At 45.8% G+C, this 21233-nt stretch overlaps 1 protein-coding gene across 3 annotated transcripts in view; it reads left to right on the forward strand.

Annotated features, from left to right (window-relative positions):
- The window catches only part of CCDC83 (coiled-coil domain containing 83), a 49899-nt gene that overhangs the window by 15893 nt on the left and 12773 nt on the right, over positions 1 to 21233 (forward strand). The window contains exons 2-6 of one of the 3 annotated variants that reach the window (XM_074956127.1): positions 2136 to 2354; positions 3105 to 3189; positions 6266 to 6434; positions 8282 to 8449; positions 19052 to 19143. In XM_074956127.1, the coding sequence (XP_074812228.1) occupies positions 2287 to 2354; positions 3105 to 3189; positions 6266 to 6434; positions 8282 to 8449; positions 19052 to 19143 (582 nt within the window). In that variant the 5' untranslated portion in view covers positions 2136 to 2286. The remainder of the gene's footprint in view (positions 1 to 2135; positions 2355 to 3104; positions 3190 to 6265; positions 6435 to 8281; positions 8450 to 19051; positions 19144 to 21233) is intronic. The other 2 variants (XM_074956120.1, XM_074956136.1) reach the window with 2 other exon arrangements.

A 21233-nucleotide genomic window follows, 5' to 3' on the forward strand; every position in this document is an offset into this window, starting at 1 on the left:
AGCTTAGTTAGATTGTACCCACACATACAAGATCCCTCCTTGGGATCTGAACTTAGTCCTAGCAAAGTTGATGGGACCAGCCTTTGTGTTCCTTGCAACTTGCTTTCTCCTTCACCTCTCTATAAAGATAATATTTCTTGTGGCAGTTACCTCTGCCAGAAGGCTGGACGAGTTGAGAGCCCTAGTTTCAGAGCCCATCTCTTCCCTCATCCAAAATTTCCCCGAAAGTAGTATCTGATTTTCATGTTAACCAGGCAGTCAATCTGCTGACATTCTTCCAAAACCCCATATGCGCAGGGATGAGGAAAAACTTCATTCACTGGATGTGAGAAGGGCTTTAGTTTTCTACCTAGGGTACTGTCCTTTAGATCCTCCACACAATTCATTGTGATTGCAGACAGAGCTAAGAGCCTACCAGTTTCCATGCAGAGACTCTCATCCTATATCTCTTTGTGCATTTGTTTGTTACCAACTGGCTAATATAACCCCACCAGCTAGAGCAGGGGTCGGCAACCTTTCAGAAGTGGTGTGCCGAGTCTTCATTTATTCACATTTAATTTCGCGTGCCAGTAATACATTTTATCATTTTTTAGAAGGTCTCTCTCTATAAGTCTATAGCCTGGGGTTCCGTTCACCTAGGCCGGCAGCAGGCTGAGCGGGGTCTGCGGCCAGGACCCTGGCTGGCAAGGGGCCAGCAGCCAGAACCCCAGACTGGCAGCGTGCTGAGCGGGGCCGGCAGCCGGGACCCCAGACCAGCAGTGGGCTCAGCGCACTGCCAGTCAGCCCGCTGCCGGTCTGAGGTTCTGTCTGCCGGCTGCTGCCAGCCAGGGTCCTGGTTACCGGCCCCACTCAGCCCGCTGCCCGTCTGGGATCCCTGCCCTGCCCACATAGAGTAGGTTCCTACCTTCTCCCTGGTTCTAGCCCATTCTCTTCCTCTCTCTCTGCACTGAGCTGAGGGTGGGAGTGCACTGAATACAGGGCTGGGGTGAAGGAGCAGGCTGGGGGTTGGGGTGTAGGGTCTGGCCAGGAGCTAGAATGAGGGAGGGGGCTCAGGGTTGGGGCAGGAGGCTTGGGTGTGGAGTGCTTACCTGGGCAGCTCCCATTTGGTGCAAGGGGTGCAGGTGGGAATGTGGGGGTGGTGGTGCAGGAGCTCCCGTTTGGTGCTCAGGGTGGGGGGTGGGAATGTGGGGCGTGCAAGAGTCAGGGCATGGGGGGACTGGGTATGTGTGGGGGGTGCAGGAGTCAGGGCTGGGGGTGTGTGAGGAGGGTGCAGGAGTCAGGGCAGAGGGCTGGGGGCATGTGAGGGGGGAGCAGGAGTTGGGGTGTGGGGGGTGCTGGAGTCAGGGCTGGGGTTGTGGGGGGTTGCAGGGTCAGTGCAGGAGGCTGGGGTGTGTGAGGAGGGTGCAGGAGTCAGGACAGAGGGCTGGGTGTGTGAGGGGAATGCAGGGGTCAGGGCAGAGGGCTGGGTGTGGGGGGGATGCAGGGGTCAGGGCAGAGGGCTGGGAGTGTGTGTGTGGTGGTGCAAGGGTCAGGGCAGAGGGCTGGGAGTGTGTGAGGTGGGTGCAGGGGTCAGGGCAGAGGGCTGGGGGTGTGGGCTAGGGTTGTGGGGGTGCTCCCAACCCCCTGCCCAGAGCGGCTCAGGCAGGGGGCTGGAGGGGATATGCCCTGATTCCACCCCCTTTCCCCAAGGCCCCGTCCCCACCTCTTCTCCGCCTCCTCCCCGGAGCAAGCGCGCTGCAGCTCCGCTTCTCCCCATCCCTCTCAAGGGCCATCAGCTGATTGGTGGCAGGGAGGGAGAGGAGGAGGAGCAGGAACCCAGCATGCTGGGGGAAGAGGCGGGGGAGGGGAGAGCTTGCCTACCCTGCATCAGTAGCCGGCAAGACCAAGCTTCTCATTATGCCATTTCCCATCATACCAGAGAGTCCCGGTTTCAGACAGGTTGTCTTATAATCACTGTTCAGTTAGACTCCCGGCCCACCTCCATGTGAGTTTGCTTGTGAGTCGCCTACAGTGGAATGGACATGTGCAATCACTTGAAGAAGAAAAAAATGTTACCTACCTTTCTGTAACTGTTGTTCTTTGAAATGTGTTGCACATGTCCATTCCACAGCCCACCTGCCTTTCCTCTCTTTCAGAGTCTATCTGGTCTGAAGAAACTGAGGGGGTTTTGGGCAGCCCCGCCCGCCTATACCAGGATGCAAGGGTGTGTGTGGCACTAGAGGGAGCTCAAGCCATCCTGACTGGTATTGCTGAGGGAAAAAAATATCTGACAACTGTGCCTGGGGCATGTGCACACCTACCGTGGAATGGACATGTGCAACACATCTTGAAGAACCACAGTTACAAAAGGATAGGTAACTGGTTTTTTTATTTAGCAATCAGTGGCCACGTGCTAACCTCTGCTGTGCAAATTGTGACAGGGCTGGTGAGAACAGCAAACTCTCCATAGCCTCCTGTCCCCCAAACATCAAGGTAGCCCTTCCACACAGTTGGGGAAACAGCCTTTCTGCATGATCACGACTGGTCTGACTAAATGTCTGCCCAAAATTTTACTGAAGGCCAAACCATTACATAATTCCCTCTTTTGTAGTTACAAGTTGTGTGTGTATGTGGACATGCATATGTTTGCGTGTTTCAGTGCAGCCCACCAGCAGGGAATGCATAGTTTGTAAGGTGTTCAGGAAGCCGAATCCCCAGCTGTTTCTGCAGGGAGCAAACTCCAGCCCTTGGCAGGACAACTTAAAAGAATCTGTGAATAGACACCCATGGAGTTTCCCACCTCCCACTCAAAATTCTGCATTGAAGAGGCATTGGCCTATTAGGGAGACAACATGATCCTGGGAATAGGGCAGCTGACAGAGTCAAGAGACCTGGGTCCTACTCTTGACTATGTCATTGGCTCACTGTGTGATGCTGGGGAAGTCACTTAACTGCTCTGTGGCCCAGTAATATGGGAATAACCATGCTTACCCACCTTAGCAAAGCAATTTGAGATCTACAGGCAAAAAGCACTTTTGTATCTACCTTACTTTAAAATAACTACTCACTCCCTCTTTCTTCTGTAGCTGTGTTATGACTCTTCATACATGCTTCTTTCTCCTCAGAATTCAGATAAAAGAAGAGGCCATTAATCACCTTCTGTTTGAACTAAAGCAACTAAAAGAAAAGAACAAAAAATATCATGAAAGAGTAAGTAAACATGCATCTCTCTCCCATCTCATGCTCTCTAGTATATTTTAGCTAGTAAAGCTAAATCATTTGTCATGGTAAACTACACACTTACTGTAACTGCAGTATTTGTAGCAATTAATATTTTGCAAAGCCTATTTTGAAAACAAGGTTAGTGAATCACTTTATATGCTTAAGGAGGTATAATTTTGTCATTCTAAATTATATGTAACAAAATAGAGTTCTGCTCTAAAAATAACTAAAAATGGTTTGCATGGGTATAATGATTTGGAACTTAGTAAACAATTCTGTGGCTCTTGCGCAGGAAGAAGTAGAATCCAACTTCCTCTCTATTACCCATGCTGGCTGTGCAGGGTATGATCTTATTTCTGTCATTTAAGTGAGCAGATAATGGCTCTGAATACAGATCTGTTGAATAAGAAGGTGTCATTTTTATAATCACTTCTGATGTAGTGGTGTTGCACAAATGAAAATGAGGGACTAGTTTGGCCTGCAGAACCTCAAATATAGTGAAAAATGAGGAAAAGAGCCCAGCTCAACTCTTCAGGCTGAGTTTGCAATGTTGCCAGATAGAGAAATAACTTACTTGTAAATTAACCACATTGAGTCACTTTAGAAACAAAGAAAAATGGAACCCCAGGGTGCTAATTTTATGTGGTCACTGTTCCAGAAAAATCACACTTCAAAGATAAATTTAGTACAAGGCCTAATTAGGTTGATGTCAGAGCACAGTGAACTTTGGACTCCAGAAATATATATAATGTATTGATCAAGAAAGACTGTCTCTCTCAATGAAATGAAAGAGTTGGACCTTGGCAATCAAACAGTTTTGCAGACTAGACTTCTTCCAGAAGGTGAAGTGGACAATAAAGTCCCTATCCTCCCCTTGCCCTCTGTTTGTAGCACTTTACTAAGTGGTCGAGTGTGATTAGGCCACTGATTTTAAGTCTCCTCTTAAGAGAGCTGTAGCTTCATGTGGCTGTTGTTTCCCAAATTCCTGCAGCATCTATTCTCTTCCAGCTGTGGACTGCTGACATCACTGGGAGCAGCTAATTTGGCTCTGCTCTCCACCAACAGCTGTAGTCTCTTTTGATTTTCCCCCTAGGTAGCAGCCAACTCATGGTCTCTCATGGGACTCCTTTCATTTTTTAGTTCTTGGAGGATATTTTAGAGTATTCAGAGTAGCAGCCGTGTTAGTCTGTATTCGCAAACAGAAAAGGAGTACTTGTGGCACCTTAGAGACTAACCAATTTATTTGAGCATAAGCTTTCGTGAGCTACAGCTCACTTCAACTGATGCATAAAAGTAGAAAATGCAGTGAGGATGTTTTTATACACAGAGACCATGAAAAAATGGGTGTTTATCACTTCAAAAGGTTTTCTCCCCCCACCCCACTCTCCTGCTGGTAATAGCTTATCTAAAGTGATCACTCTCCTTAGGGTTTAACAAGAACGTCTGGGGGGGGGGGGGAGGAAGGAAGGAGAGTGATCACTTTAGATAAGCTATTACCAGCAGGAGAGTGGGCTGGGGGGAGAAAACCTTTTGAAGTGATAAACCTGGATTTGTGCTGGAAATGGCCCACCTTGATTATCATACACATTGTAAGGAGCTGTAGCTCACGAAAGCTTATGCTCAAATAAATTGGTTTCAGCAGGAGAGTGTGGTGGGGGGAGAGAAAACCTTTTGTAGTGGTAAACACCTATTTTTTCATGGTTTGTGTGTATAAAAAGATCTTCTGTACTTTCCACAGTATGCATCCGAGGAAGTGAGCTGTAGCTCACGAAAGCTTATGCTCAGATAAATTGGTTAGTCTCTAAGGTGCCACAAGTACTCCTTTTCTTTTTGCGAATACAGACTAACACAGGCTGTTACTCTGAAACCTACCATTGTAAGGAGAGTGATCGCTTTAGATAAGCTATTACCAGCAGGAGAGTGGGGTGGGGGGAGAAAACCTTTTGAAGTGATAAACACCCATTTTTTCATGGTCTGTGTGTATAAAAACATCCTCACTGCATTTTCCACTTTTATACATCAGATGAAGTGAGCTGTAGCTCACAAAAGCTTATGCTCAAATAAATTGGTTAGTCTCTAAGGTGCCACAAGTACTCCTTTTCATTTTAGAGTATGCTGCACTACCATTTGTTTCCTTTAGCCTAGTTTTGGGCTCCCTCTTTTTTTCACCCTCATTTCTCTGGTCAGTTGGGCATTGATCCTTTGAGAAGCAGAGTGTCTCTGATGCTTTCTGGCTGTGTATTTTATTGGATTTCCATTGTTATGTATTTGGCTTGTATAGTACACCTCTACCCTGATATAACACTGTCCTCGGAAGCCAAAAAATCTTACCATGTTATAGGTGAAACCGCATTATATCGAACTTGGTTTGATCCACCAGAGCGCGCAGGCCCCCGCCCCCCTCCCCGGAGCGCTCCTTTACTGCGTTATATCCGAATTCATGTTATATCGGGTAGTGTTATATCGGGGTAGAGGTGTACTTAGATCTCTCATGGTGTGGCATTGGGAGCAAACTCACTAAATTGGTAGCTGCAGACTGTTTTCAACTGGAGTTTGGGCGACATGATAGAGAGACATGGTGTAGTGATCTGGGTACAGACACGGTACCAGAATACCCCGGAGTTCTAATTTTGACTGTGATTCTAATTTTCTTCTGTGGCTCTGAGCAAGTCATTTAACCTTTCACTGTCTTAGTTCACCATGTGTAAAACAAAGGTGATAGAACTTAAGTGGTATGTTGTTATAAGGAATGTTTGTATGGTGCCCAGAATTCTGCTGAATCTAAGCGAATAAGTCAGTAATAAGTATTATTGTTAAAACGCAACATGCAGCCTATATTTTTAGCAATGGGAATACTGAGCAGACTAACAGTCATTTGTCTCCCTTTTCCTGGTGGTAACAGGTTTGAGCTTAGTTAGAAACTTCTGGGACTTACAAAACACCTTCAGCTCTACTTTTTGCAAGGAACCATGTTGTCACAGATCCAAGTGATATTTCAATTTGTTACTCAGGAAGAGATTTTAAACCCCTTTTATTATGTATCTTACTCTTGTTCCTCTCATAGAATGACTATCTGAAGGAAGAACAGCTGGGACACATCCGCAGTCTGCTAAGCAACTTGAAAACACAGGGCAAAGAACTAGAGCAAAAGGAGGTTGTAACCAGGGATGATGTAGAGGCAGCAATGAGGGAGAAATGGCAATATTTTAGGGACCAAGAAATACTTCTGAAAGGTGAGTAGTAAGTTAGTTATGCAAGTGCTGTTTGCAGTTTTCCATAGTTAGGACTGAGTTGAATTTTGTACTAAAGCAGCACCACCTAACCCCAGTCTGGTGTCAGGCTAGTGTCTTCCTCAGTTTCCCCTCACTCAAGTTGCATCTCCCAACCTTCCAGCCTGGTTTGATTGCTACAGTGTTTTGGCCAGCAAAGTCAGTAAAGAAAAATTCCCTGAAGGGTATCCACATTGAAAAAAATACAACGCGGCCTTCCACCCTAAGTGTCAAACTGGGCACAGCCCCCTCCTTCCTGAGGGCTTGTCTTTTCATCTGATTTCAGAACTCTTCAGCTTGCCCTCTGGAATCAGCTTTCCGCCCTTCCCTGGCTCTGCTCAGTCTCTTCCCTCAGACCAGGACCATCCCTAGGGGGGAGCGGGGCCGGGGACATAGGCGCTGAGTTTCTAATCTGCTGGGGGCTGCTCCCCCTGGCTCCGCCCCCATTCCACCCCTTCCCCCAAGGCTCCACCCCCTGCCCTGGCTCTTCCCTGCCTCTTCCCACCCTTCCTCTTTCCTGCCCAGTTCCGCCCCCTTCCGCAAGCACGCTGCACCCTCACTCCTCTCCCCTCCCTTCACCAGCGCCTCCTGAGGCTGCGAAACAGCTGATCTGCGGCAGGCGGTAGGTGCTGGAAGGGGAGGGGAGGCGCTAATCGGCGAGGCTCGCCGGTGGGCAGGAGGCGCTGGGGGGAGGGAGAGGTTCTGATAGAGGGGCTCCTCCTCGCCCTCCCTACCTGCCGCTCACCTCCCTATTTGCCTCCTCACCCCGCTTGTCTGCCCAACTCCCGCCTCCCTCCCCTCCTGCCCGGGGCCCCCCCCCAAATTGTGGAGCCCAGGGCAGTTGCCCCGATTCGCCGTACCCAAGAGATGGCTCTACCTCAGACCCTCCTTTGGGGGGTTCGTTTGGGTCTCTTCCACTTTCCACCAAGAATCAATTCCCAGCACTGGCTCTCCACAGTCCTCTGTCTTATCTCCACTACAGAAGGCCTGATTTAGCCTCATGACCTGCCTCTCATGTGACCTTGTTCATTTTCTCCACATGGCAAAGTGAGTGAGGTGTGTTACTGGTGGGACTGGATCCCCCATCTTCACTTAAGGGCCAGTCACCATGTGACACAGAGATTCAGCTTATTGGTTACATAGAAAGAATACAGCTTTTCCTCCCCAAAATTAAAGCACTTACTCTTTGAGTATAGAATGATTTGTCCAGGAATTTACAAATAAATCAGTAAATCAGTTTATTGGTTTGAGTTATAATGAATTTTAAATGATTTCTGTAAGAAATTAGACACCCTGTGTTGGTCCTTTTATGTCTCGAGTTATAATGGAATAATACTCTTCAAATGTTCCATGTAGTTAAAACTCATTGAAATGTTGTGCACTGACTACATGTAGAGATTTTTTTTAAGATTAGTAGCCATTTATTGCTGTTATGCTTCACAGCTGAAAGTTTCTTTTTCCTCAGAGGCTGAGGAATAATGTTCTACTACAGAAATTCCCAGCACAGCCCTCTTTTGAACTGGCTGCCATTTCCTATTGTTCTTGGTAGGACTGGTACCCTCAGTTAAAATGGTCTCTTTCAAAATGGCCATGGTCACCTATTATTTCCAACCAGGTGAGACCAAGCTGCTGTCAGGGAAAATGGTGGCCCTGAGAATATAGAGGGCCAGGATTTTGTAATAAATTGTAGGATATGAGATTTCCTCCTCCACTCCCATTGAAAGCTCCCTAACTGAAAAAAATTGGTACAAAATTGATACAAAAAATGACAGAAAAAAGGACTCACCCTTCTGGTTTTGTTATATTAATAGAGCTACGCTCCAAGATAAATGAAGTTGAGCATAAACTAGTGGTAAAACAGGCTGAGAAGGATTACTGGTTAGAGTACAGAAATGTGGGGAGTGGAGAACATGCCAAACAGATCAAGCTCCTAGAAAATGATATCCACGGACTCAAAGATGATGTTGAGCAAATGACAGGTCAGTTACGGCAAGGTCAATACAAGTACATATAGTGCATAAATAAGCTATAGTCTTCATTTGCAGAAAGTTATTTGTGCTCAGACTAATTACATCCATTTAAGATAAAATATTTAAACCTATATACCTGTATGTAGGCAACTAAATAAAAGCAACTTACTTTTCAGAGGTGCTCCACTAAAGTCCAGGGAGCATTGCAGGTGTGCAATACCTTTTGAAAATCAGGCTGCTTTTATATAGGTGATAGATTATGGAGCCTAATTTTAGGTACCTTAGTTTGAAAGTGTTGGTTTGTGCTACTGTGCTGAGTGCTTCTTATCGCGTACCATGCTTCACAGGTTTCCATTTGAAAGCTCCTTTAACACAGGAGAAATTTTAGATCATTTCTGTGATTGGTGAAATTCAGACCTAGTATAATCAGGTGCCAATGGAACTTCACCTGGTTACGCAAGAACTGAATTTAGCCTACTGGTAACAAAGTCCCTTATCTGTGGCTTTGCAAAATCCCCAACATGAATATGTGCAAATTCAAGGCATAGTTTAAGTTCTGAGGGAGCATATGTAAGAGCTTAGATATAGTGGTGTGTGCTCTATAAAACCATTATATAGATTCATTTGTATAGCGGACTTTTAAATAATATGCCAGTTATTTAGGTGTTATGTAACTCTTATTTTTAAAAAACAGTCCTGATTTTTTTCCCTTGTAACACTCTTAGTATTCATTACCACAGCCAAGCAGCTGGTAGTGACAGGCAGCGACAGCACTGTGAGATTGGTCCCCATGCAGTCGGTGCCAACCATTACCAAGCATCAAGTGCTGCAGATAAGAACCATTCAGTTATTCTCTTTGTCTTCCCCAGGGTAATTGGTCTGAAAACATACTTTATCTTGATGAAGATCTGAACTGTTTTTCCTATTGCATATTTGCCTGTCAGTTAGTATTTTAAGTAACTACCAAGGTATTTTGTACTTTGTCTTTTCCCTGTTTTAAATCAGTTCAAAATGTTATTGCACCAAGATGTAAAGCAGAAAAAAGAATGAACATTTATATAGATTCATAGATCTTTAAGGCCAGAAGAGACCATTATGATAATCTAGTCTCTTTCATACAGTGATTCTTGCATCTAATCCAATAATGTGTTTGAACTAAAGCATATTTTTTGAAAGATTTACTACTATTTATATTGTTGTAGCATTTAGGACCCCCAGTCATGCGCCATGACCCCATTTTGCTGGGCGCCATACAAACACAGAACACAAAGACATTCCCTGCCCAAAGGAGCTTACAGTCAAAAGATAAGATAAGAGACAAAAGATGGTGGTTCTTTGAGTGACTGCACATGTCCATTCCACTTCAGATGTGTCTACGCCCAATGCACAGTTGTCAGAGATTTTTACTTCAATTGTATCCATCAAGGTGGCACATGTGCCCTTGCGCTGCTGGTACATGGCAGAAATGGCAGAGCTGCCCTCAGCATTCCTCAGTTCTTTCTTATTGCCTGTGATGGTGGTCGGAGCATTCACCATACTACTACAAGCTTTCCCTTGATTCTAGTGTTGTATATAGTTGGTACTTGATTAACAGATAAATAGTTTTAGTGTTAGGATAGTTTAATAGTAGCTTTCCTTTTATTGGGATATTTTCTTTGTACTCTTAAGTTCCTGCCATTTGGGAACTAGTGACCCACACTCCAGGTGCCTGAAGTGCCTAGGAAAACCTCATGTCCAAGACAGGTACCAAATATGCAGGGACTTTAAGCCCAAAACTAAAAAAGGATAGGAAAGTTAGACTAAAATACTTTCTGATGGAAGCAGCCCTATGCCCATCCTCAGAGCCTCCCTATTCTGAGCGAGTACCAAGCACATCTGTTTTGGTTAGGAGTGCTGCTCCTGCCTTGGCAGAGTCTTGATGCCAATCTCCTTCTCCAGTACCAAAGAAGAGGCACTGGAAGACAGCATTGAAGGACTCAGTGACCAGAAGCACAGGGTCTTTGGCACCAAAGTCCAGCAAACATTCTGGGAAGGAGGATAGAGTGCACTCAAGGTCGAGGTGCTCCCTGGTGCAAACAGCTAAAAGAACTGAGCCAAAGGTATTATATTCCCTCACAGAAGTTTGAACACCTCCCTGTCCCCTCTGGAATCTTTTGTGGTCTCTGCTGTCAATGAGAGAGCGTGCCAGGGTCATCAAGCATCTGCCCCAAAATCAAAGGATGGGACTTATATCTCTTTGGGAGGAAATGTTATTCAACAGCGGGACTACAACTCCAGATTACAGGCATCCTCCAACTGATAATAGCTCGCTTTTCTCCAATCCTGTGGCAATATGATTTTTGAAGTGTTTGGCCAGGTTACATCCCCAGGTAGAGGATACACTTCCCCCCTTGGGTCTTAAACCTGGTGCTAACAAAGCTAATAGGCCCTCCCTTTCAACCAATGGTTAAATGTTTTTGGTGGCAATCACCACAGCCAGGTGAGTGGGTGAATCATGAGCTCTAGTGTCTGACCTTCTGAATAGTCTCCTATAAGGGCAAGATATGTATGCCCTCATCTGAAATTTCTCATCAAAGGGGTGTCTCACTTTTACATCAATCAGACAATCTATTTACTAATTTTTCTTCCTGAAGCCTTGTGCTTATAAGGATGAGGAGAGACTTCATACATTAGACATTAGGAGAGGTAAATATTAGGTGTAGTTTGACTTCTGTATTTGGGGGTGGGGGAGCTTCAATCAGGCCAATGGGGCTGCATGTGAGCAGGGGCACCCTTTCAGATTTGGGGGGGCAACTTTAACCATGATTCCAGGGGCTAATTAGGCACCTGAAAACTCTAGCTTTCTTGCAGATAACAACTTAGAAAGTAACTGACAGGAGAACTGTATCTAATTCCTATAAAAAGAAAGAAAAAAATTAAATAAATATTAGACCCACTCAGCTCTAATACTAACATGTTCTGACATCTTACAGCAAGTCACTTAAGGGACACTGGTTTGGTTTAGACTTCTTAATGGTTTGTGTGGTGCCTAGCACAATGGGGGACTCCTATGATTAAGGTGTTTGGGCACTACTGTAACATGACTCAGCTGTTGAGATGCCCACTGGTGATAGCTGAAGGGATTTACGTGGTGGGTGGGATGTCAGGTCGATCTCTGTTGGCCAGCAGCACAGCCTTCATCCCCACAAGCTCAGCACCAGCTGGCACAATTTGCAGCACAGCATGGCCACACATCTGTTCTTGGAGCTGCAATTGCTAGTGGACATGATAACTCTGGACCAGAAGGATCTGTCCCCAGTCTCTTCCCAGGGAGAGGTGAGGGTGTTCCCTGCTTCTCTGATGGCAAAAGCATCCACTTAGATGCTCTTAGCCCCTCACGCTCCTTGCCCCAGCGACTGTTCCCCCCCCCGATGCTTCCCCCACACTCACTGCCCCCATCTTTAGGGCACAGCCCTATGCCCTCACCTTTCCCTTTCCCTGGAGATTGATTCCCCTTTCCCACCCCACTACCCCCCCCACCCCGCCAGGCTCCAACCCACCACCACTGCGGCCCCTGTGCTCCCCCAAGCACTCCCACCATGGGGCATCCTATACTCTCTCCTCCCACAGTGACTGACTCCTTCCTTGCCTGTCCCACCCCCAGAGGCCCTGTTCACTGCCCCACTACTATTGGTTAGAAGGATTGTCATGCCGTATAGTCTCAGCAGCTGATTGGTGGAGGCAGGTGAGGGGCAGGGTGGGTTAGCTAGCACAGCAGAGGAAACTGATTGGGAGAGTCCCAGCTTCAGTGTGGGGAGCAAATTCTGTGCCTGGATGAGGTTTGCAGTTTGCAGGGGCAACACCACCCCCTACCTCCACCCAAATATGCCCATGAGTATGCCTTTTATTTGGACAGGACTAAACCATTTAGATCACTGTCACAATTGTTCGTGGCAATGGCAGAGAGGATGAAGGGTCTTCTGGTCCCTTCTCAAAGGATCTCCTCTTGGATATGCTTGTGCTATTGTGTGGCCAGTGTAACTCTACCAAATAGGGTGCTAGCACATTCAACCAGATCTCGTGTATTCGTGTAGCCTTTCTAGCCCAGGTGCCTAGTCTGGACATTCGTAGAGCTGCAACTTGGTCTTCAGTGCATACCTTTGCCTCTCATTATGCTACCTCTCAACACTCTAGGGATGATGCCAACTTTGGACGTATGGTCTTTCTCTTGTTTTTCTGATAGACTCTGATCCCACCTCCATATCGAGGTACTTGTGAGTCACCTGAATGGAACGGACATGTGCAATCGGTCGAAGAAAGAGAAATGGTTACTAACCAGTTCTGTAACTGCTACTCTTTGAGATGTGTTGTACGTGTCCATTCCACTACCCACCCTTCTTCCCCTCTGCACCGGAATCAGTGCGGTAAGAAGGAACTGAGGGGTTTGGGTGGCTCTGTCCTTTATACCATCGTGCAGCAGCAGAGGGTGCATGCACCACCCCGACAGGTACCGCTGGGGGAAAAATCTCCGACAACAATGCACTAAGCACGCACACACCTGAAGTGGAATAGACATGTGCTACACATCTCGAAGAACAACAGTTAAAGAACAGGTTAGTAACTATTTCATATAGATAGATGGAAAGAATGAGACAATATTGGTCAGCATGATAGGCTATGGTCTCAGCACACCAGCAGCCTAACTGTTGAAGTACATGCAAGAGTCTATTTATGTAATTCAAACAGCATAACAGACATACTGCCTCCACTGGACATTGGAAGTACTGTTCTGCTCAGGTTCTTTAAAATGATTCATAAAGTGATGTGCATGTGAGGTAAAGAAACTAGAAGGTTTAAGATAAAAGTAACTGCATAGATGTAATGAAGAATCACAGAAATGTAGGACTGGAAGGGACCTTGATAAGTCATCTAGTCCAGTCCCCTGCACTGAGGCAGAAAAAAGTATTATCTAGACCATCCCCTGACAGATGACTGTCTGACCTGTTCTTAAAATGTCTACAATGACAGAGATTGTACAACCTCCCTAGGTAATTGTTCTGGTGCTTAACTACCCTTACAGTTAGGAAGTTTTTCCTAATGTCTAACCTAAATCTCTCTTGCTGCAATTTAAACTCATTACTTCTTGTCCTGTCCTCAGAGAACAATTTATCACCCTCCTCTTTATAACAACCTTTTACATACTTGAAGACTGTTATCATGTCTCCTCTCAACCTTCTCTTTTCCAGACTAAACAAACCCAATTTTTACAGTCTTTCCTCTTAGATCATGTTTTCCAGACCTTTAGTCATTTTTGTTGCTCTCTTCTGAACTTTCATAGAATCATAGAATCACAGAATATCAGCGTTGGAAGGGACCTCAGGAGGTCATCTAGTCCAACCCCCTGCTCAAAGCAGGACCAATCCCCAATTAAATCATCCCAGCCAGGGCTTTGTCAAGCCTGATCTTAAAAACCTCAAAGGAAGGAGATTCCACCAACTCCCTAGGTTACGCATTCCAGTGCTTCACCACTCTCCTAAGGAAAAAGTTTTTTCTAATATCCAACCTAAACCTCCCCCACTGCAACTTGAGACCATTACTCCTCATTCTGTCATCTGCTTCCACTGAGAACAGCCTAGATCCATCCTCTTTGGAACCTCCTTTCAGGTAGTTGAAAGCAGCTATCAAATCCCGCCTCATTCTTCTTTTCCTCAGACTAAACAATCCCAGTTCCCTCAGCCTCTCCTCATAAGTCATGTGTTCCAGTCCCCTAATTTTTTGTTTATTTAAGTTTAAGTTTTTGTAAATTTAAGTTTTTGTTGCCCTCCACTGGATGCGTTCCAATTTTTTCATATCCTTCTTGTAGTGTGGGGTCCAAAACTGGACACAGTACTCCAGATGGGGCATCACCAATGTCGAATAGAGGGGAATGATCACATCCCTCAATCTGCTGGCAATGCCCCTACTTATACATCCCAAAATGCCTTTGGCCTTCTTGGCAACAAAGGCATACTGTTGACTCATATCCAGCTTCTCGTTCACTGTAACCCCTAGGTCCTTTTCTGCAGAACTGCTGCCTTAGCCATTCGGTCCCTAGTCTGTAGCGGTGCATGGGATTCTTCCGTCCTAAGTGCAGGACTCTGCACTTGTCCTTGCTGAACCTCATCAGATTTCTTTTGACCCAATCCTCTAATTGTCTAGGTCCCTCTGTATCCTATCCCTACCTTCCAGCATATCTACCTCTCCTCCCAGTTTAGTGTCATCTGCAAACTTGCTGAGGGTGCAATCCACGCCATCCTCCAGGTCATTAATGAAGATATTGAATAAAACCAGCCCCAGGACCGACCCTTGGGGCACTCCGCTTGATACCGGCTGCCAACTAGACATGGAGCCATTGATCACTACCCGTTGAGCCCGACAATCTAGCCAGCTTTCTATCCACCTTATAGTCCATTCATCTAGCCCTTATTTCTTTAACTTGCTGGCAAGAATACTGTGGGAGACCGTGTCAAAAGCTTTGCTAAAGTCAAGGAACAACACGTCCACTGCTTTCCCCTCATCCACAGAACCAGTTATCTCGTTATAGAAAGCAATTAGATTAGTCAGGCATGACTTGCCCTTGGTGAATCCATGACGACTGTTCCTGATCCCTTTCCTCTCCTCTAAGTGCTTCAGAATTGATTCCTTGAGGACCTGCTCCATGATTTTTCCAGGGACTGAGGTGAGGCTGACTGGCCTGTAGTTCCCAGGATCCTCCTTCTTCCCTTTTTAAAAGATGGGCACTACATTAGCCTTTTTCCAGTCATCCAGGTCCTCCCCCGATTGCCATGAGTTTTCAAAGATAATGACCAATAGCTCTGCAATCACATCTGCCAACTCCTTTAGTACTCTTGGATGCAGCGCATCTGGCCCCATGGACTTGTGCTCGTCCAACTTTTCTAAATAGTCCTGAACCACTTCTTTCTCCACAGAGGGCTGGTCACCTCCTCCCCATGCCGTGCTGCCCAGTGCAGTAGCCTGGGAGCTGACCTTGTTTGTGAAGACAGAGGCAAAAAAAGCATTGAGTACATTAGCTTTTTCCACATCCTCTGTCACTAGGTTGCCTCCCTCATTCAGTAAGGGGCCCACACTTTCCTTGACTTTCTTCTTGTTGCTAACATACCTGAAGAAACCCTTCCTGTTACTCTTAACATCTCTTGCTAGCTGCAACTCCAGGTGTGATTTGGCCATCCTGATTTCACTCCTGCATGCCCGAGCAATATTTTTATACTCCTCCCTGGTCATTTGTCCAATCTTCCACTTCTTGTGAGCTTCTTTTTTGTGTTTAAGATCAGCAAGGATTTCACTGTTAAGCCAAGCTGGTCGCCTGCCATATTTAGTATTCTTTCTACACATTGGGATGGTTTGTCCCTGTAACCTCAATAAGGATTCTTTAAAATACAGCCAGCTCTCCAGGGCTACACTCCTTTCCCCCTCACGTTATTCTCCCAGGGGATCCTGCCCATCAGTTCCCTGAGGGAGTCAAAGTCAGCTTTTCTGAAATCCAGAGCCCGTATTCTGCTGCTCTCCTTTCTTCGTTGTGTCAGGATCCTGAACTTGACCATCTTATGGTCACTGCCTCCCAGGTTCCCATCCACTTTTGCTTCCCCTACTAATTCTTCCTGGTTTGTGAGCTGCAGGTCAAGAAGAGCTCTGCCCCTAGTTGGTTCCTCCAGCACTTGCACCAGGAAATTGTCCACTACACTTTCCAAAAACTTCCTGGATTGTCTGTGCACTGCTGCATTGCTTTCCCAGCAGATATCAAGGTGATGGAAGTCTCCCATGAGAACCAGGGTCTGCAATCTAGTAACTTCCATTAGTTGCCAGAAGAAAGCCTTGTCCATCTCATTCCCCTGGTCCGTTGGTCTATAGCAGACTCCCACCACGACATCACCCTTGTTGCCCACACTTCTAAACTTAATCCAGAGACTCTCAGGTTTTTCTGTAGTTTCATACCGCAGCTCTGAGCAGTCGTACTGCTCTCTTATATACAATGCAACTCCCCCACCTTTTCTGCCCTGCCTGTCCTTCCTGAACAGTTTATATCCATCCATGACAGTACTCCAGTCTTGTGAGTTATCCCACCAAGTCTCAGTTATTCCAGTCACATCATAATTCCTTGACTGTGCCAGGACTTCCAGTTCTCCCTGCTTGTTTCCCAGGCTTCTTGCATTTGTGTATAGGCACTTGAGATAATTCGCTGATCGTCCCTCTTTCTCCAATTTGTCCTCCTCTTTCCCAAAGTGTGGTGCCCAGAACCAGACAAAATACTCCAGCTGAGGCCCTCGCTGCTCGGTAGAGTGGAAGAATTACTTCTCGTGTCATGTGTACAACACTCCTGCTAATCCATCCCAGAATAATATTTGCTTATTTTGCAACAATATTATATTGCTGACTCATATTAAGTTTGTGATCCATTATAACCCCCAAATCCTTTTCTGCAGCATTCCTTCCTTGGCAGTCATTTTCCATTTTGTATTTGTGCAATTGATTGTTCCTTCCTAAGTATAGAACTTTACATTTGTCCTTCTTGAATTTCATCCTATTCATTTCAGACCGTTTCTCCAGTTTGTCAAGATCATTTTTAATTCTAATCCTGTCCTCCAAAACACTTGGAACTCCTCCCATCTTGGTATCATCCACAAACTGTATAAGTGTACACTCTATGCTATTATCCAAATAATTTATGAAGATATTGACTGGAACCGGCCCCAGAACAGGTCCCTGCAGGACCCTACCTATATATGCCAGGGGTGGGAAAACTAGGGCCCAGGGGCCACATCCAGCTCTTCAGACATTTTAATCCAGCTGGGAGCCAATGGGAGCTGCAGGGGCGGCACCTGCGGATGGGGCAGCATGCCGAGCCGTCTGGCTGCACTTCCGTGTAGGAGCTGGAGGGGGGACATGCTGCTGCTTCCGGGAGCTGCTTGAGTTAAGTGCCTCCTGGAGCCTGCACCTCTGACCCCCTCTTGCACCCCAACTCCCTGCCCCGATCCCCCTCCTGCCCTCCAAACCCCTTGGTCCCAGGCTGGAGCGCTGTCCTGCACCCCCAACCCATCATCCCCAGCCCCACCCCAAAGCCTGTACTCCCAGCCAGAGCCCCCACCCCCCGCACCCCAGCCCGGAGCCCCCTCCCGCACCCTGAACTCCTCATTTCTGGTCCCACCCCAGAGCCCACACCCCCAGCCGGAGCCATCAACCTCTCCTGCACCCCAACCCCCAATTTCATGAGTATTCATGGCCCGCCATACAATTTCCATACTCAGATGTGAGGCCTCGGGCCAAAAAGTTTGCCCACCCCTGTGATATGCCCTTCCGGTTGATTGTGAACCATTGATAACTACTCACTGAGTTTGGTTTTCCAAACCGTTGTGTACCTACCTTACAGTAGGTTCGGTGGTTTTCTAAGGGGTCTGCGAAAGGTTGTCATTACCATAGAACATTGGTTTTCAACTGTGGTCCATGGACCGCTGGGGGTCCACAGACTATGTCTAAGATTTCCAAAGGGGTTCACACCTCCATTCAAAATTTTTTAGGTGTTTGCAAATGAAAAAAGTTGAAAACCACTGGTCTAGGCTATATTTCCCTAGTTTGCTTATGAGAAGATCATGAGAGAGAGTATCAAAAGCCTTACTAAAGTCGAGATATATCACATCTACTGCTCCCCACCCCCAGTATCCAGAAGGCTTGGCAGCCTGTCAAAGAAGGATATTAGGTTGGTTTGACAGGATTTGTTCGAAACAAATCCATGTTGACTGTCTCTTATCACCTTATTATCTTCTAGGTGCTTACAAATTGATTGCTTGTTTATTTGCTCCATTATCTTTCTGGGAACCAAAGTTAAGATTTTGATAATGATTCCCCATTGACTATTACTTTTTGAGATTTGTCAGTTGGCCAGTTCTTAATCCATTGAACGTGTGCTCTATTAATACTGTATAGTGCCAATTCTTTCATCAGAATGTCGAGCAATATGAAGTGAAAGCCTTACAAAAGTCTAAGACTATATCTACACAACAAGCTAAGCGTGTGATTCCCCTGCTCATGTACATATACTAATCCTTTCATTGACCTAGAGTGAGTATACATAGTGGAGGCATGGCTGAGCAGTTCCAAGTATGTACTCACCCTTTTCAGTTGGGTTTGCACGCCTCTCCTGCTGTTTTCTGTGAGAACAGGGCTACACTGAGCTATCACAAATTTGTGTACATGAGCAGAGGAAGCACATTCCTAGCTCATAGTGTATATATAGCCTATCTATATAGGATATAAAATTATACGAAGCACAGAACTTGGTGGTGATGGGCGCTTGGGCTAGCCACCTGGGTACATACTCTGACTCCCTCTAGGGTTTTTACTTGCATTGCTAACCCAGGCTGAAGCCTGTGCCTCCACATCTACGTTATTCTTGTTCCCCATGCTAGCTAGAGTGTACCTAGCATCGTACACTTTCTTGTGCTACACTCACATCCTCACTGCAATATCAACATGCTCTAAAGAGGTGCTGGCTGTGGAGTCCCACAGTAAGAGTCAGTTATCTCATCATGTGCAGGGGGAATCAGTGTGACCTAATGGCTTCTGCTTTGCTTTTGAAAGAATATTATAGACATACTCTGGAAATGACAAAAGAAAAAATGGACAGATCGGTTGAGAAACAAATGGACGAAAAGAAGGAATGGGCTACTGAGGTACTTTTTCTGCTTTTATACTGAGTGCTAATCGCATCTTGATTACAAATACTCATTCTCTTCTTATTGATTTTAAACTGGATTTTAAAAAAAAGACTGACTTGGGCCTTCATTAGTGGAATGACAGGGTATCTTATGGGTTGGAACAGAATAAAATGAACTGTAAAATTTTGTTAACCAATATTGTAGTGCTCTTTATTTTAAATATACTGTGATAGGAATAATACCTAGCTGTTATATAGTGAATATATATATATTCATCAGTAGATCTCAAAGTGCTTTTACAAAAGTCAGTAGCATCATCTCTATTTTACAGTTGGGGAAACTGAGGAACAGAGGCTCACTCAAGAACTTGACATTTTTACTAGGAATTTAATTTTGAAAAATAAAAATTAGTGAAAATTTCTAAGAGTGTGGGATTTACAATAAAATGTTGAATTTCTAATAAAAAATACAGAAAGTGGCATGTTTTACATTCACAGACAAATGTTAATGTCCAAATATTGATATTTCTCGCAATGTAAAAAAGTCTCAAAAAATAAATGTAAACATGAACATGTGGAACAAAAAAAGGCAAATACAGAGTTTCAGTTTAGAATTTCAACTTAAATAACTTTTGACATTTCAAAAAATCATGAATAAGTATTTTCTAAATACTGTCTTTGCAGAAACAAAACTGGCAATGATCAAAGCCCTGTTCCTGCAAACATATATTTTTAGTTTCAAACATATGAGTAGTCCCACTGAAGTTAAACGTGTGCATAAGTGTTTGCAAGTTTGAAGCCTTAGTATGTTCTTTTCTTGAAGTTTTATATCATATTGTTTTCTCACTCAAGAATTAAGATTGATCCAAGAGAGTACCAGAATAGTCAGAAAGTTAGAAAAACATACTTCAGGTTTCTGTAGACTAAAGACAAACTGTTAGATTTCATCAATATATGTGGGATCTGATTCTTCTCTCATTTATACCAGTGTTAGTATCCAATCAACAAAGTGATCTATACTGCTGGATCTGTATGTCCATCAGTAGGATTCCACACTTCATTAGATCCCTTTGAAGATTAGAGGTTTAGCTTCACTGACTTCAGTTAAGTTACTCCTGATTTACAATGGTGTGAGAAGAGAATCAGACCCATGGATTGTAAACATGTGATGCTAAACAAGGGATTCCTGGTAGTTCATTTCTTACTTGAGTCAATAATGAAGACAAACCTCTGATCCTGCAATCAAATTCACTAGTACTGAAAGGAGCCCCAAAGGATCAGGGCCACAACACTGAATTTCTGGTATTGCCTTCCTTCCATTGCAAAAGTCTGATTTTACACAGATAAGATTATGACTTCAGTGCAGGATAAATCAGAAATAGCAGATATGAAGGGAGGGAGAAAGCTCTTATTTAGGGAAACTGATATCAGAAATAATAACTGGTCACAAATTGCATTGGATTGGAACATCTGTGAGGAATAGCTGATTTGAGGGCTAACCCTCCTGCCTACCCCATGGCGGAGCCCCTTCAAGTCTCCCAAGAGAATGGTATAGGGCAGGGGTGGGCAAACTTTTTGGACTGAGGGCCACATCGGGGTAGCAAAACAGTATGGAGGGCCGGGAAGAGAAGGCTGTGCCTCCGCAAACAGTCTGGCCCCCACCCACTTCCCGCCCCCTGACTGCCCCCCTCAGAACCTCTGACCCATCCAACCCCATCTGCTCCTTGTCCCCTGACCGCCCCCTCCCGGGACCCCCCGCCACTAACCAACCCTCCCGGGATCCCACCCCCTATCCAACCCCCACTGCTCCCTGTCCCCTATCTGACCCCTATCCACACCCCCACCCCCTGACAGGCCTCCCGGGACCCCCAACTCATCCAACCCCCCCGCCACTCCTTGTCCCCTGACCGCCCCCTCCCAGGACCCCCGTCCCTAACTGCCCCTCCCAGGACTCCACCCCCTATCCAAACCCCCTTCTGCCTGTCCCTCCCGACCCTCCAGGACCCCACCCCCTATCCAACCCCCCCTGCTCCCTGTCTCCTGACCGCCCCCCCGAACCTCCGCCCCATCCAACCGCCCCCTGCCCCCTGACTGCCCCTCCGGGAC

Source organism: Natator depressus, chromosome 1 (assembly GCF_965152275.1).
Source record: "Natator depressus isolate rNatDep1 chromosome 1, rNatDep2.hap1, whole genome shotgun sequence".
NCBI classification, from domain to species: Eukaryota; Metazoa; Chordata; order Testudines; family Cheloniidae; genus Natator; species Natator depressus.